Source organism: Lutzomyia longipalpis, chromosome 3 (genome assembly GCF_024334085.1).
Source record: "Lutzomyia longipalpis isolate SR_M1_2022 chromosome 3, ASM2433408v1".
Classification (NCBI taxonomy): Eukaryota; Metazoa; Arthropoda; class Insecta; order Diptera; family Psychodidae; genus Lutzomyia; species Lutzomyia longipalpis.
In genome coordinates this window covers 26,634,191-26,649,721 of record NC_074709.1, presented here as the reverse complement: position 1 = coordinate 26,649,721, position 15,531 = coordinate 26,634,191, and the positions used below count along the sequence as shown (strand labels likewise).

The window sequence follows — 15,531 nt, the reverse complement described above, 5'->3', positions numbered from 1 at the left end:
TTTACAAAACTTTATTGTCTTCTTTCTCTTTGACCCCAGTGGAAAAAGGTGAATATTTTTGGCGATTCTTTATCCTTTTTTGATTCCCTACAAGACTGGGTGGGTTAAAATTGTTTTCTGCGTTTCCTTCAATTAGGTACTTCGGCCTTGTATTGTGCATGACATCCTTTACATTATGTTGTAGAATCATTTAAGATATTTTTACTGAAAAAATGAATAAAAACTTTTAACAAAATAGAGTTTCATTCACGCCAGTACATCTGTAATTACCCCCACGTTCATTTTCTTTTTATGAAGAATTAATCTTTTGAATGTCGATAACGTGTGGAAGGCATCCCAGACGAGCAGACTTTGGGTATAATTTCCTAAATTAGCTTCTAATTTATGCAAACAACCCGCGTGGCATAATTAAAATTAATTTAATTGAGGTACTGCACAAGGCACATAAATCATCTCTCCCACAGAATCTCAGCGGAGGAGCTTCGAGACTTTGAAGCTTTTTGCAAATAAATTGAAAGTTTATTGAGTTGGTCCTCACACAGTGAGCTGCCCACACTCTAGGGGCTGTTGCAGCAGAGGAAGCCCAGAAGAAGCTTTGTGAAAGTTTAGGAAGCTATTTAAGATTTCAGGGAAGGAGTTAAAAATTTAATCTTCTGTCTAGGATCAATCATAAGTTAAAAAAATTTAATTCATTCAAAAATTTATTTATTAAATTAAATTCGAAAAATGTTTTTCAGTTAAACTTTATTCTTTCCAACGATCTAACGATCTTTTAGCAGGAAAGGGAATGCATTCAGATGCGCAACAGCAGCAGTAGCAGCAACAGGAAGACTACAAATAGCAGTTATCGGCACTTTTGGAATCACTGTCGAGGAAACCATCCCAAGATTGAGCCTGAAATTGTGAAGAAACTCCCTGCTTTGGCTCAATCCTCGTACTGTTGTCCAGAGCAATCTCAGCCACTTGCATATCAACCTGTAGGCTGTATTTGCTGCAACAGAGACTTCCGGATTTCACTTTGCGCCTCCTGACAACCTTCTGAGACATCTCAGCTACTTCCTGGAGCCTCCTGGCACTACACAGGGGCGTATCGACGCGATAAACTCCATCAAACTGCTGACTATCAATGGTGTAGGCTTCGAGATTTTGATCATAGTGGATGATATTGACGAAGCGATAGCCCCAGAGGATCTCTCGTGGCAGGAAGGAAGTCCTGGATTGACTCGTCTGCCCCGTTGCCTTGGAATTCCCCGTCAATGTGACGAGAATCTCAAAATCTGCCTTCATTAGTTGTGCTGCAGAGTACCCAAAAAGGGGGCTATCCTCTGTGATGGCATGACAGACAATCTGTGGCAGATACAGCGTGATCTGTCCATCATTCTCCAGCTCCAGCTTCGTGTCTTTAATCTCTCCTTCCTCTGTTTTTTGGCACATGTAAACTTCCACGCGGGAATTAATTTCCTGATGTTCAGCAAAATTTGAGATCCTGAAGAGGAGACAGAGAACCCCATCCCGGAGGCAGATTACACAATTCCGGGAGAAGACAAAGCTCCCCGTGTGGCGTGGAGGGCGTGTTATCTTTGCATACACCACCCCCACCATGGCACCCTCAATGATAGTCCCCAAGATGAGTTGAAGCATCAGCAGGAAGATCCCTTCGGGGCATTCCTCCGTTGGGTACTTCTCCCCATACCCCGTTGTCCCTTGCGTCTCAATGCTCAGCAAGAGGAATCCCGCATAGTCGTACGCTCCCTTCGTGCAGGCTGCCCTCCCATCACCCAATCGCTCCCCCGTCAACGGATCAAAATCCAAATCTCCATGAGCCTGGGCAATTAGCTGCCACAGCAGAGCAAATCCCGTCCACGTGCCCACAAAGCTCAAGGCAAAGATTGTCAGTGTGTACCTCCATCTGCCCTCAATGAGCGTCGTTGCAAAGTCCTTGAGAAACTTCACAGATCTCATTGAGACATTCCTATGTCGGATATTCCTTCCACCATCCTTCCCATACAGCCGGAAAGTTCCTCCAGTCTTCATAAATCCAACAGAAAAAAAAAATTCCTAATCAACTAAAAAGCAACTTCACGTCCACTAAAGCTGAGTACGAGCACTGAACTGTGGTTGAGTCTTGTGCTGCATTCGTGGTGTGATTTCACAAGCTCCTTCCGTCCACCAGAGCTGGATTTGGCAATGTCTTTTGCCCTTCAAATGTGCCCAGAAAAAAATTCCAGAAATATCCAGTTTGTGATTCATCATCGCAGCTTTCAGCTGCTCTCTCACAGTGATAAATTCAAAAGGGTCTGGAGATTTTTTTCTCATAAAGATTTTATTCTTTGTAGTACGCAACGCGGAGAGAAGGGAGATCGCATGGAAAAGAAGCTACACTGATAGAAATCGAAGATAAGAAGATGTGGAAAATCATCCTGATCAGATTTTCCTGAATTTTCTCTTATAAAATGTTCTAAATATTTGTTGGAGTGAAAGTTAAATAAACTTTTGAAAGATTTAGAAGGTTTTAGGGATTGCTCAATGTGCTTTTTCTTTCAATAATTTTGTCAGAAGTGGGGCTAAAATGGTCAATTAGTTGCGTATTAATTAATAGAAGAGAATTAAAGAAATATATTCATTTCTTGAGGCAATAGAACGAGGAATTAGTTCTTATGGACAGCTATGTTGGCTCTGTTGAAATAATTCATTCGAAGAGCAAAAAAAAACATCATAACGCTGATTAAATTAGCCCCAGATTAAAAAAAAATATCTTTATTTGTTTAAAATTTAATATTTAATTTATTTACTTGAATTTGCTTTAGAGTCAAACACTGAATTGCAACTAAATAATTTATATTTTGATTTTGGAGTTGAAAGAGAAAGTAAATTAATTTTTCAAAGTATCATGGGGCAAAATAATTCATCATATTCCCTATTTCTTTACAAACTAAGGGTCAATTGTTTTTTAACTTAAACACCTCAAAATATTACGTTTTATGCGTTTTATAGACTTAAGAATGCTGATTAATTAATTAAATAATTAATTAAATATAAAATGACTTACTTAGCCCCGTGATTCTTAATAGATACCTACATTGAATCCGAATTCAAAATAGTTTTATTTCTATTGTAATAAAATATCTAAAAAAGAAGATATTTAGCTAAAAAAAAGCTTATACACTTATGATTATCACATTATAAAACGCTAAAAACTGATTTATTTAGCTCCAAGATAATTTAAAACATTTAACTGAAAAAAAAATAATATAGAAAATTATAGATTTTCTTTTTCAGTTTTAAAAATCAAATGCTTGTAAATTAATCTTTTAAATTGCCGTGGGGCTAAATAAATCACTTAGTTTTTTTTATTCAATTTAAATTCTTTCAAATCATTCTCATAAAAACACTTTACCTCCCTTTAGAAAGTCTCCTTTTCAAACATATAATTTCTTTACAAATGAACGTTTTCTTTGAAAAAATGAATAATTCTTCAATCTCAAAGTGATTCATTTAGCCCCAATATTTTTTTCTAACACATTTTATCATTTTTTTTTTCTTAAATAGCTAATTTTTAAGATTTTTCGCGTCAATATAAATATTTTTTTTTACTTCTTCATCCTAAGATTTCTGTAAAAATTTTCCATCCCATAAGAACAAGCTCATTTTACAGTGTAGCATTAACTTGTTAGAGATCCCCATTCATCCCACACCTACCTGCGCCTCTCGCAATGTCGATAAATATGTGAGAAAAGCACCGAAAGGCAAAACAATAAATCACGCGAGATGATTTGTTAAAGAGCTGCGTTAATTTATCTTAATTTATGCAAACAATGCGTAATAAAATAATTAAAATCATTAAAATGTTTTAATGCTTGATAAGGCATCTCCTCAGCCAGCGAGCGTCTGCAAATATAAATTGAATTTTGCGTTGAGTTAGTCCCTGGTGCGCTAATCTCGGGCTGGTTGTAAATTATCCGCGAGTGGCTGAGTGAGTGAGGAATTGAGTAAATTGGGAAATGAGGTAATTAGTCTGGAGCAATTAAAATGATTTTTTTTTACAGCTCAGATGCTCTTGAGCTCTGGATGGGAGTTGTGGCGTTCAGCTGTGAAGACAATGGGTTCGTCTGCTGATCCCTCCCAGGAGCCCTCGCTGATGCGCCGGAAGTGGCTGTGACTGCTGTACATGTCGTGCTGCATGATGGTCGTTACTTCGGTGAAAATCTCCTCGAGGCGTCGTGCACTGCACAGGGGTGTGTCGATTTGCGTGAGAGCGTCGAATTTCTCATAATCCGCCACATAGGCCTGCCTCTCGTGGCTGTAGGTGAGGAGATTGAGGAATTTGTGACCCCAGAGGATGTCTCTGGGCAGGTACGAGGTGCGTGTCTGCGTGAGTTGACCCGTTGACCGGCAGCCGCCTGTCATTGTGACGACAATCTCGAAGTTTTTGCTGAGAAGATCCCTCGCGGAGACATCGTAAAGCGGGCTCCGTTCGTCAATCACGTGCACCACTGTTGATGGCCACAGGAGGAAGATATGTCCGGAATCCTCAATTGTCAGCGTGTGTTGGAATTGATTGATTCTCTCCCCTTCGCGGGTCTTCCGTGCTTCCATCCAGAACGCCTTGACCGTTGTGCCAATCACATGATTCTCCTGCGTGTCGCAAATCCGAAACATGAGACACAATCTCCCATCCTGGCAGCACACAACGGCCTTCCGGCTGAATTTTAGCTGCCCACTGCTGGATTTTGTTGGACGGACCATTTTGGCATAGACAATCCCCACCATGGCACCCTCAATGGCCACACTGAGGATCAGCTGGACCACCATGAGGAAGAGAGCTTCCGGACACTCTTCAGTAGGGAAACGAACCCCAAAACCAATCCCAACTTGCGTCTCAATGCTAAAGAGGAGGAATGACGCCATCCCTGTGGCTTCCTCAATACACGGGCGACCACCATCACTGAGACGTTCTCCTGTTTCGGGATCCCTCTTCAGATCCCCATGCGCGTAGGCAATTAAATACCAAAGCAGAGCAAAGAGGATCCAACATGAGAAGAAGGTGAAGGCAAAGAGAGCCAGCGTATACCTCCACTGCTCCTCAATCTACACGGAAAAACAAAGCCAAGAAGCGAATTGAATCCCTGACTTCCTGACCAAACCCAAAAAGCATCCCAACTCACCAGCGTCGTTACAAAATCTTTGAAAAATCTCGCTGATCTCTGTGGGATGTGCATGAGGGTGACATTCCTCTTGCCATTCCTGTGAATCACCCTCCTGGTGCGCTTTGTCCTCGTCCCCTGGAACAGTGGATCCCTCCTCTGACGCAAACTCTGCATACTTGGCTTCCGTACCAGCTCAACCGGGAGATTGTGTGCCTCCCCCTCAAGCTGAATCACACCATCCTCCTCCGAGCTTTCATCTTCCGGCGCAACTTCAATCGCATCTTCCCGATGAACTTCCTTCATCTCAATTCCCACATCCACCTGCGGCTCCCGGCGTTTCGCATAAGGGCTATTCGGGGCTGATTGGAAAGATTTGCGCAACGTAAATCGTTGCTCTTCATCCAGCACCGCTTCTGCTGCTTCCTTCTGTCGGACGTCGAAGGTGAATTTATCCGCATTTGGGTATCGTCTTGCGTACGGACTCCCAGATCCGTCATTCTCCATCATCAAGATCTCAATTTTTGAGGATTTTTTTTCAAATTTTTTCTTTTTCACTTTTCACAAACAAAACTTCACACTTCTTGCACTTGAAAATGGGAATTGACGAGGAAAAAATAGTGACCAATCCCACAAAATCGTTATCAAAACACGGAAATTGATTACAAAAGGGTTTATCAGTTGGATTTTAAAGTGTTTAAGTCTTTTAAATAAATATTTGGAATAATTCTTACCGAAAATAAGTTTTTTGGATGAGTAGAAAATGAATTTCCTAGCGTTAGTTGTCTTTGGAAATTTCTTACGTTAGAATTTTTAACGTTAGGCATGTTTTTCCAATGAATTTCTAACGGAAAATATCGAAAATATGAAGGTAATACTTTTATTCTGATTCAATACGTTAAATTTGAGAAATTCTTAAGATTTTCTTAAAAAGAAGTTTCGATTTTTCTTGCAAATGATAAACTCAGAATGTCTAACGTTAGAATTTTTCTCTAAATAATTAACGAAAAGTTTTTTATTGTATTTAACAATTTAACATTAGATCACAAATTTTTAACGTTAAAATTTTAGTAAAATTCGTTAGGAACTAATTGAATTTCAAATGTCAATTTAACCTCAAACAAGAGAATATTCTTGAGTTTTCATGAAGATTTTCTAACGTTAGAATTTTAGTAAATTTTGTTAACCCTTTAAGGTTTTTTGGGTCATACGCTGACCCAAACGTGAAACATTCTATTTTTTCAATTATTTATGAATGTAATTGTTTTTCCATGTTACAAATGCATCAAATTCACGCATAAGGGGTCAAAGAAGACGTTCTGAGTGAGAAAAGTCCTCTAAAAAAATTCATAGAATAAAAATCGCAATAAAAGAGCGCATGTTTCAATGTTTTTATGTTTCACGTTGGACGTTAAAGGGTTAATATTGGAATTTCAACTGTCAATTTAACCTCAAACAATTAACGTGAATATTTTTGAGTTTTCAAGTATAATAGTATGAAATTGTGGATTTTCTAACGTTAAAAATTGTTCTCCTTAGCTTTTATCGTTAAGTATTTTGACGTAAAAATTCTAACGATTATTCTAAAGAACATTTTTAGTCAAATTTTCAATTTTTTAGCGTCAAATTCTCAGTCTTTGAATGTTTCAAAATATTTCTCAAAAATTCTTCAGAATTTCTAACGTTATGACGTTTATGCTGAAAACAAAACAAATGAAGTAATTCCAAGGAAAGCTTTTAAAAAATAAAAATTCTTATCCTTTTTCTCGCTCAATTTCTCAATGTCTTTTATTTTACTTTTGCAGATCTCTTATAAACAAAATAAATTCTTTTTAAATTAATCAAAAATGAAACATACCTCAGCGGGACCTCGAAAGTCCATTGATAAACCCCTCGAACTTTCCTTATCAGCAAAAAAGCCGCACAATTCCACACACGCCGTTCATTCAAATGTGATTGATTGTTCCTCCAGTCAGAGGTTTGTCTGTGACCCTTTTTAGGACTTCCTCATGCTGAGCATAGTGTTGATCTCCCAGATGATAATGCGGATCCTATCGATGACCTCCCGGAGTTGCTTATTCTTCAGCATGACAGTTTCAAGGAGCTCCCGATTGTCCTGCAGTGCCTTCTGGTACTCTTCACTCTGCGCAACTTGAGGTTTGTGATCCGGTTCATCTTTGAGCGGAATGAGACTCTCCACATGCGTGTACTCCATGCCCTGTTGGCAGCTGTCGTTGCATTTGTCATACAGGATGCGGACACGCTTGAAGAGCAGCCGAATTGTGCGAAACTGCTCCTGAACCTTCTTCTCCGTACTCCCAGCCGTGGTGCCATTGGGCGGTATTGAGCCACGAAGTGCCTGAAAGACCTCCTGGAAGCGACTCACGATATCCTGCACGGTTTCCTGGCCAAACTTGCACAGGCTCACAATGTTGAATTGTCCCTGCCCCGGAGCACTTCCCTGGCTCATCATGGTGGTATTTGTAGCACCACCGGAGGTTGCTGTGGAGCTTGTTGACGTGTGAAGGGTGAGACCTTGACTCTGACTCTGCTGCTGCGTGCCCTGCTGCATTCCCGGCTGTTGCTGCTGCTGCGACGGGCTCTGCATCCCCGGACCCGTTTGCATGCCCATTTGATTGCTATTCGGGGCACCCATTCCCACGGCTGTGGTATTGGGGATCTGCTGCTGCATCCCTTGGCTGTAGCTCATCATATTCCCCATCTGATTTCCACCACTCCCGGCCATACTCATCGGTACCATTTGATTCCCAAAATTCCCACGATTCTGGTTCCCAAATCCACCCGGATATTGATTTGCCATGATCACGGATAACTCTTCTTTCTTTTCTCAACACTTTTCTTTACTAAAATCACGGGGAAATTGGAAAATTTTGCAATTTTTCTCGAACGTCTTGAATCAAAACAACGAGCAAAATGTTTTTGTTGTGATTTTTGACATTTCAGTAACGGCTTGAAATCTCCTGAAGGTGGCGCTTTTTGAATCATTAACGAATAACGAATTTTCATTTTATCCAAAAATCCTTTTTGGAATGAAAATTAAAAGATTTCCTGGAGATTTTGAGGGAAAATCTTGGAGAATATTTGATAAATTTTCAAAATTCTTCGCAAGGAAGATATTTTGCAATTTCTTGGAATTATTTGAAATTCAAAACAGCAGGAATTAGAGAAATAGGACGGCAGACGGTAGGGCTGGAATCCGCGACTGTTTTGCAGTGTTTATGATTCTTTTGCTTGATTTTATTATTTTTTTGTTTTATATTTTGAAAATCTTGGAAAACTTGATTCAATTTAAACGCTTTTAAAAGGTTTTCCTTTAGTTTTCTTTCTTACTTTGATTAAATAATTTAATTTTTTTTCAATTTCAAAGAAACTTAATACACAAAATTGAGAAATTTAAATTTTTTTAAGACATTTATTTAAAACAAAACTGATTTGTTTCTATTTAAAAAAAATCTTAAACGCTCCAATATAATCAATATAATTTAGAGAAGTTAGAAGAGAAAAAGAAAGAAAATCATGAATCATTTTCTCACTTAATTACAATATCAGTGGATTCCTACAAAACCACTTTGAGCTCATGTTGACTCACCAATTCCGCTCCGAATTTCACCAAAACCTCCACTTCTTGCACTCCTCTCAGGTATTTCGCAATCCAAACTCATTTTCTTGCCTTATTCTTGCGTAGTTCCTCCCGGAAGTTCTTTAGAATCCTCCAGTAAAACGGAAATTGCCAAAGAACTTTTTAAAGAATGGCCGTTACATTTCAAATGGGCGCACGTGGCGCCCTCACTTACAGGTTGAAGGTCACCTTGGTGCTAGTTGTGTGTGTCACCTTGACCAAGAAGTGCAGCTGCTCCTGGCACAGACTCACCTCTGGAGCTCCAGCACACGCCAAAAGGCAGTCCATCTGATTGGGAGGCATTCTCATACGAGCTGTTTGTGCGTCAATAACGTTTTGTGCGTGAATTTTGCCGACTTTTTCTTGCACCCACCTGAGATTTTGTCTGTGGAAGCTGATAGAGAGAGTGCGTGAGCCCATTGTGACCACCTGTCGTGTGTGATGGAAGTTAAATTTGCCTCTGGTTGGATTCCTTTGTAGGATGGCGGAGCAGAAGCAGAGATTCATCGAAAGAGGTTCCCACAAAGGGAAGGGAATTGCTGTATTTACCAGCGGAGGAGATTCCCAGGGGATGAATGCCGCTGTTCGGGCTGTTGTACGAATGGGAATCTACCTGGGATGCAAGGTGAGAGGGATTCTCTTCTTCCCAGCAGTGCTCAGTGGCTAAAAAGAGTGTCTGTTGCAGGTTTATTTCATCCGGGAAGGATATCAAGGCATGGTGGATGGTGGTGAACACATCCAGGAGGCAAACTGGGCTTCCGTGTCGAGTATTATCCATCGTGGTGGCACGGTTATTGGGTCAGCGCGTTGCCAGGACTTCCGGGAGCGTGCTGGACGTCTCAAGGCGGCTGCGAATCTCGTGAAGCGCGGCATAACAAATCTCGTGGTTATTGGTGGTGATGGCTCCCTCACGGGGGCCAATCTCTTCCGTCAGGAGTGGACGGATCTCCTGGAGGAGCTTGTGCGAATGGGAGAAATAACAGCGGAGCAGCGACAGAAGTACGGCAGCCTCCACATCGTGGGCATGGTGGGATCCATTGACAACGACTTCTGTGGCACGGATATGACCATCGGGACGGATTCTGCCCTGCACAGGATCATCGAGGCCATCGATGCCATCGTCAGTACGGCCTACTCCCACCAGAGAACGTTCATCATGGAAGTAATGGGAAGGCATTGTGGGTAAGTCAGACAAATTCTCAAATCTCTGGAAAATCTCTCCCCACCTGGTAGAACGCGCTACAATCTCTCGCGCAACACGCAATCTTATCTCTCTTGTTGGGGAATAACATGGGATATGCATTTGTCGTTAATTCAGCTACTTATCAGTCGTGGCTGCCGTGGTGTCCGAGGCAACGTACGTCTTCTGCCCGGAATCCCCGCCACCGGTTGAGTGGCCGGAAAAGCTCTGCAGGAAACTCCTTGGGGTAAAAGAAACACATTCAAGGAATCTCTGTTGTTTGCGCGTGTTGAGCACCCCTTCCTCCTTCGAAAAATCTCATTTTTTATTGCCCCCACTTCCGGATGATTTGTGTGCTCTCTCTCCCACATTTTGTCCCCTTTCTCTGCTCCAAAGTGTCTCATTTCTGAGCCCCGATGATAACTAACTCTCTCGCGACATTCTCTGACGCAATCAAAGGTTTATTGAATTAATTTATGCGAATTTACAAACGAGATCATTTTGCAGCGAGGGTTGCTGATGCTGGAGCAACTCTGAGGCAGAATTATTTCTATAAAAGTTCCTGAAAGTTTATTAATTTATTTAAATGTTTTTGAAAAGGGTTTTAAGTCAGAATTTAATAGATTAAATTGAAAAAAAATAGATAGACTTCGAGAGAAATCAGAAAATTATGAAATTCTTACAAAATTCCTTGAAATTCTTGAAATCCAAACTTGTAACCGAATGTGCCAATTGAATTGTTTCTTTACCTAATAAATTGATATGAATTTAAGGAATTTTAAAGAAATATAAAAGGAAATGTTCTAATAAAATCATTATCTTAGCAGAAAAAAAATTATTTTATGATTTTTAAATTTATATTTATTTCCCAAAGACTAAAATATTATATTTAACCAATTTAACCCTTTCATGACAGGCAGAAATTCTCTAAGCATCATATCAAAATATTTGTCTTTCAAAATATCCTGGAATTTATTTCTTTATTAAAATGTTTTGGAAAAATGTTTTAAGTCATTTAATGGATTTAACCCTTTAAGGTTTTTTGGGTCATACGCTGACCCAAACGTGAAACATTTTATTTTTTCAATTATTTATGAATGTAATTGTTTTTACATGTTACAAATGCATCAAATGCACGCATAAGGTGTCAAAGAAGACGTTCTGACTGAGAAAAGTCCTCTAAAAAAATTCATAGAATAAAAATCGCGATAAAAGAGCGCATGTTTCAATGTTTTTATGTTTCACGTTGGACGTTAAAGGGTTAATTAGAAGAAATTAGATAGAACACGAAAGAATTCAGAAAATTGTGAAATTCTTATGAAATTCATTGAAATTCTCTAACGTGACAGAAGGTGTGCCAATTGAACTGTTTCTTCAATAAATTGTTATGAATTTAATAAGACCATAAAGAAATAAATTTTAGTTAAAAAATCTTAGCAAAAAATAAGTATTTTATGATTTTTTAAAATTTTTATTTTACTACACGAAGGTTTTTAAAATATTTAACCTGGTTAACCCTTTCACGACTAACACGTCATACGCTGATCCAAACGTGAAACATTTTATTTTTCCAATTATTTATGAATTTAATTGTTTTTCCAAGTTACACATACGTCAAATTCACGTAAAAGAGGCTAAATAAGACGTTCTGACTGAGAAAAGTCCTCTGAAAGCATCTAGGCAATATATCCTTATAAAAAGAGTTCATGTTTCAATGTTTCACGTGGACGCGAAAGGGTTAAAGTTTTTATGGAAAATTTTAAAATCAATATGGCAGAGCTTCAAATGTATTTAAGAATGAAGAAAATATGAACGGAATCCACTAAATAAAGTATGATTTTGAAGATAAATTATTATTGTAATTCACTATCAAATAAACACATAACCTCATTTTTTTTCTGTGAAAAGAGAATGAATCATGGCAGTTAAAATCTCTTAAATTATCGCCATTTTGATCTGAAAGGACGCTCGCCATTTTGAATTTTAAATGAAGATCACCCGTTAAAAAACGACCAAAAAAATACTTTTCATCAATTTTTGTACTTTACCCTGATTTTTTCCCAGTTTTACAAACAAATCAATAAACTTTTGAACGTGTCTAACAATCAGTTGTACCTAAAACAGCTACCTAGCCCTCGTTGCGGGTCTCTCTGCGGAGGCTGACTTCATTTTTATTCCGGAAGACCCACCAGGAGCCAATTGGAAAGAACACATGTGCCGTCGATTGTCCCAGGCAAGCTCCTCTCAATCACCCAAATCAAGAGCTTTCGGTTCTGAGGGATCACACACCATGCAATCTCTGATCCATAAAGTGCCTGTCTTTGCATTCCAACAAACCATAAACATTGTACAAAAGATCCCATAAATTGTGTTTGTTTGTGTGTTCAAAGCATCGTGAGAGTTTTCATCTTGAGTGTTCTCTTTCAGTTACCTAGCCGTTGTTGCTGCTCTGGCCAGTGAGGCGGACTACGTGTTTATCCCCGAAGATCCCGCTGTACAAAATTGGCCAGAGAAGTTGTGTAATAAACTCCTTCAGGTACTCTCGCTCTCTCATCTGTCTTTCTTTCCTTTTCCCTATTTCACAAAATCATTCAGCTTGTTTGCTTTGCCTTTCCTGATTTTTTTGTTTTCTGGGTTTATTGGACTGATGTTTCCTTTTCCTGACTTGTTTTGCGCTAGGAACGAAATGCTGGTCAACGCCTCAATATTATTATTGTGGCTGAGGGTGCCATAGATCGCGATGGGCGTCCGATAACAGCTGAAAATGTTCGCCAAGTTGTTGTGGATCAACTGCAACAGGACACGAGGATTACTGTTCTGGGTCATGTACAGCGTGGTGGGAATCCCAGTGCTTTCGATCGAGTCCTGGTAGAGTAGATTCTCTTCCGAAAGATCACTTCAGTTGCATTTTGACAGGAAAATTCGCTTTTCTGCAGGGTTGTCGCATGGGAGCCGAAGCTGTTCTCGCCCTGATGGAGGCTACTGACGAGACGGAGGCTTGCGTTGTGTCTCTGGATGGTAATCAAGCTGTACGTGTTCCCCTCATGGAATGCGTTGAGCGTACCAAAGCCGTTGCACAGGCTATGGCAGAGAAAAAATGGTCACTCGCTGTGGAATTGCGTGGACGTTCATTTGCAAGAAATCTCGAGACGTACAAGATGCTGACGCGTCTAAAGCCACCCAAGGATGCCTTTGATGCGTCCGGAAAGGGAATTGTGAGTAAAAACATTCATGATTTGTTGTCTTTTTTGGTTTTTTTTTGCCATTTTGGCGAAAGGTTTTAGTAAAAAAACGATTAGTTTAGTGGAAGGAGTCGTTTGAAAGAGGGTTGAATATTAAAAAAAAACTTTGAGGAATTTGTTAAAGAATATTTTTAAAGCTTCTTTTGGTATTTAAAAAGAACTTTTTATATGAATTTTTGATAATTTTCAAGCGTCTAACGGGAGGAGTAAAAGCTGTAAGTTAAATTTCCCCCAATCTTCCAGTTTTTCGAGGTTTTTCTTTGATTCTTTCAAATACAATCGGTGTATGTCAAAGAATTATTTTTAAAACGTTTTTTAAAAAGAATATTTCTTTTAAATTAAAAAAAAGAATTTAAACAAAAATATTAAAAAAATAAGAATCAGTTTAATTGGAACACTCTGTGGTATTTAATTCTTTGGCTTACACTGGTAAAAAAAAACTTCTCAATTAATTTTGCACTTCTTTCTTAAAATTAATTGGTGGTTAATCTTCACGTTCTTTCGTTTTTTTATTCCTTCAAAAGAATACGCGTTGGGCGATGGTGAGCGATCGGGTAAAAATTCTCTTCTGATTCTTTCTTCTTTCATTCCTTAAAAAAAATTATTTCTTACTTTGAAAAATTTCAAAGAAAGTTGAATTTTCCGCAAGACTGAAGGACAGAGAATATTTTTGGATCCTTCCAGGAGGGCTACACGCTCGCCGTGATGCACATTGGAGCCCCAGCGTGCGGTATGAACGCTGCTGTGCGTTCATTCGTGCGCAACTGCATCTACCGCGGCGACACAGTGTTGGGCATTCACGACGGTGTCGAGGGGCTCATTGCTGGGAACATCCGGAAGATGGAGTGGAGCGATGTGACGGGATGGGTGGGCCAGGGTGGGGCTTTCCTTGGTACCAAGAGAACTCTTCCGGATGGGAAGTTTGAGGCTATTGCTGCCAAATTGAAGGAATTCAAGATTCAGGGACTTCTCATTATTGGTGGCTTTGAGGCATATCATGCGTGTAAGTTTTTTCAAAAAAAAGGACGCTCTTAACGACGTTTTTCTTTTTGAATTTCAAACACATTTAACGAAGTTTCTTCGTTTAATTCAGGCGCCATTTTGATTTATTTTTCCTTTTGCAATTTTCACCCCCAAAAGGTGGCCAATTAGTCGATCAAAGGAAGAACTTTGCAGAATTCTGCATCCCCCTCGTTGTGATCCCATCGACGATCTCAAATAATGTGCCAGGAACGGAATTTTCTCTTGGATGTGACACAGGTCTCAATGAGATTACTGAAATCTGCGATCGTATCCGCCAATCGGCTCAGGGAACGAAGCGTCGGGTGTTTGTGATTGAAACAATGGGTGGTTATTGTGGGTATTTGGCCACTGTGGCGGGTCTTGCGGGTGGTGCCGATGCGGCGTACATCTACGAGGAACGCTTCTCAATTAAGGATCTTCAGCAAGATGTCTACCATATGGCGTCCAAAATGGCGGACGGGGTACAGCGTGGGTTGATTTTGCGCAATGAGAAGGCTTCGGATAACTACAACACGGACTTTATCTATCGTCTGTACAGCGAGGAGGGGAAGGGATTATTCTCGACGCGTATGAATGTTTTGGGGCACATGCAACAGGGTGGCTCACCGACGCCATTTGATCGCAATATGGGCACCAAAATGGCGGCAAAGTGCGTTGAGTGGCTTGTTGATCAGTTGCGCGTCAACACGCAACCCGATGGGAGTATCAAGGCGACAAGTCATGATTCTGCGTGCCTCCTGGGGCTCGTGAGGCGACAGTATCGCTTCACGCCGCTGCACGATTTAATTGCAGAGACAAACTTTGAGTAAGAATTTGAGGGTTTTGAGGTTAGAAATTTGAAATTTTTAACCGTTTTTTGTTTCAATTTGTCAGTCAACGCATCCCAAAGACTCAGTGGTGGCTGAAATTACGTCCTCTGCTACGTATCCTTGCCAAGCATGATTCCACGTACGAAGAGGAAGGACTCTACATCACCGTTGAGGAGGAATGTGCTTCCGATACGGCTGTCATCTAAGCACACCCACAATTTAGCCACAAATTTAGCAAAGAAAAAAAAACTCAAAGATTTTAGCTGAATGTGTTTTCGAATTATTTGTTGACATTAGAGTGTGACTATGGATTAAAAAAAAAAGATTTATTTTAATTGTATTTTGTATAGTTTGAAGCAAGAAAAAAAATGTTACGCAGCTTCGATGTGAGTATTATTTGCCCATTTTGTCCCTCAAACAGACGTACACAATAAAATTATATATTGTTGATGGAAAATTTTGTTTTTATTTCATTTAACACCTGGAAGACAAA

General features: G+C 39.8%; 4 protein-coding genes across 6 annotated transcripts; 1 reads left to right on the top strand and 3 right to left on the bottom strand.

Annotated features, from left to right (window-relative positions):
* Positions 1-694: 694 nt before the first annotated feature.
* Positions 695-2,597, bottom strand: LOC129793521 (ATP-sensitive inward rectifier potassium channel 8-like). The gene has a single exon (XM_055833626.1). It carries the CDS (start codon positions 2,032-2,034, stop codon positions 832-834), a length of 1,203 nt encoding a protein of 400 aa, XP_055689601.1. The 5' UTR covers positions 2,035-2,597; the 3' UTR covers positions 695-831.
* A 1,002-nt stretch (positions 2,598-3,599) lies between these two features.
* On the bottom strand, positions 3,600-5,804 carry LOC129793500 (ATP-sensitive inward rectifier potassium channel 10-like). The gene is made up of 2 exons (XM_055833593.1): positions 5,166-5,804; positions 3,600-5,088 (listed from the first exon to the last, which is right to left on the bottom strand). The coding sequence occupies exons 1-2, from the start codon at positions 5,652-5,654 to the stop codon at positions 4,048-4,050; spliced, it is 1,530 nt and encodes a 509-aa protein (XP_055689568.1). The 5' UTR covers positions 5,655-5,804; the 3' UTR covers positions 3,600-4,047.
* Positions 5,805-6,914: 1,110 nt separating this feature from the next.
* On the bottom strand, positions 6,915-8,097 carry LOC129793535 (mediator of RNA polymerase II transcription subunit 30). The gene has a single exon (XM_055833641.1). The coding sequence runs from the start codon at positions 7,963-7,965 to the stop codon at positions 7,141-7,143; it is 825 nt and encodes a 274-aa protein (XP_055689616.1). The 5' UTR covers positions 7,966-8,097; the 3' UTR covers positions 6,915-7,140.
* Positions 8,098-8,962: 865 nt separating this feature from the next.
* On the top strand, positions 8,963-15,495 carry LOC129793486 (ATP-dependent 6-phosphofructokinase). 3 transcript variants are annotated; one of them, XM_055833563.1, is made up of 9 exons: positions 8,963-9,190; positions 9,265-9,409; positions 9,470-9,966; positions 12,392-12,500; positions 12,644-12,832; positions 12,901-13,179; positions 13,891-14,209; positions 14,347-15,034; positions 15,103-15,495. In XM_055833563.1, the coding sequence occupies exons 2-9, from the start codon at positions 9,266-9,268 to the stop codon at positions 15,242-15,244; spliced, it is 2,367 nt and encodes a 788-aa protein (XP_055689538.1). In that variant the 5' UTR covers positions 8,963-9,190; position 9,265; the 3' UTR covers positions 15,245-15,495. The 3 variants fall into 3 exon arrangements, with proteins under 3 accessions (XP_055689538.1, XP_055689537.1, XP_055689539.1); XM_055833562.1 differs by lacking the exon at positions 12,392-12,500 and adding an exon at positions 12,089-12,197 and having other exon boundaries at positions 8,965-9,190; XM_055833564.1 differs by lacking the exon at positions 12,392-12,500 and adding an exon at positions 10,103-10,211 and having other exon boundaries at positions 8,965-9,190.
* The last annotated feature ends 36 nt before the right edge of the window (positions 15,496-15,531 follow it).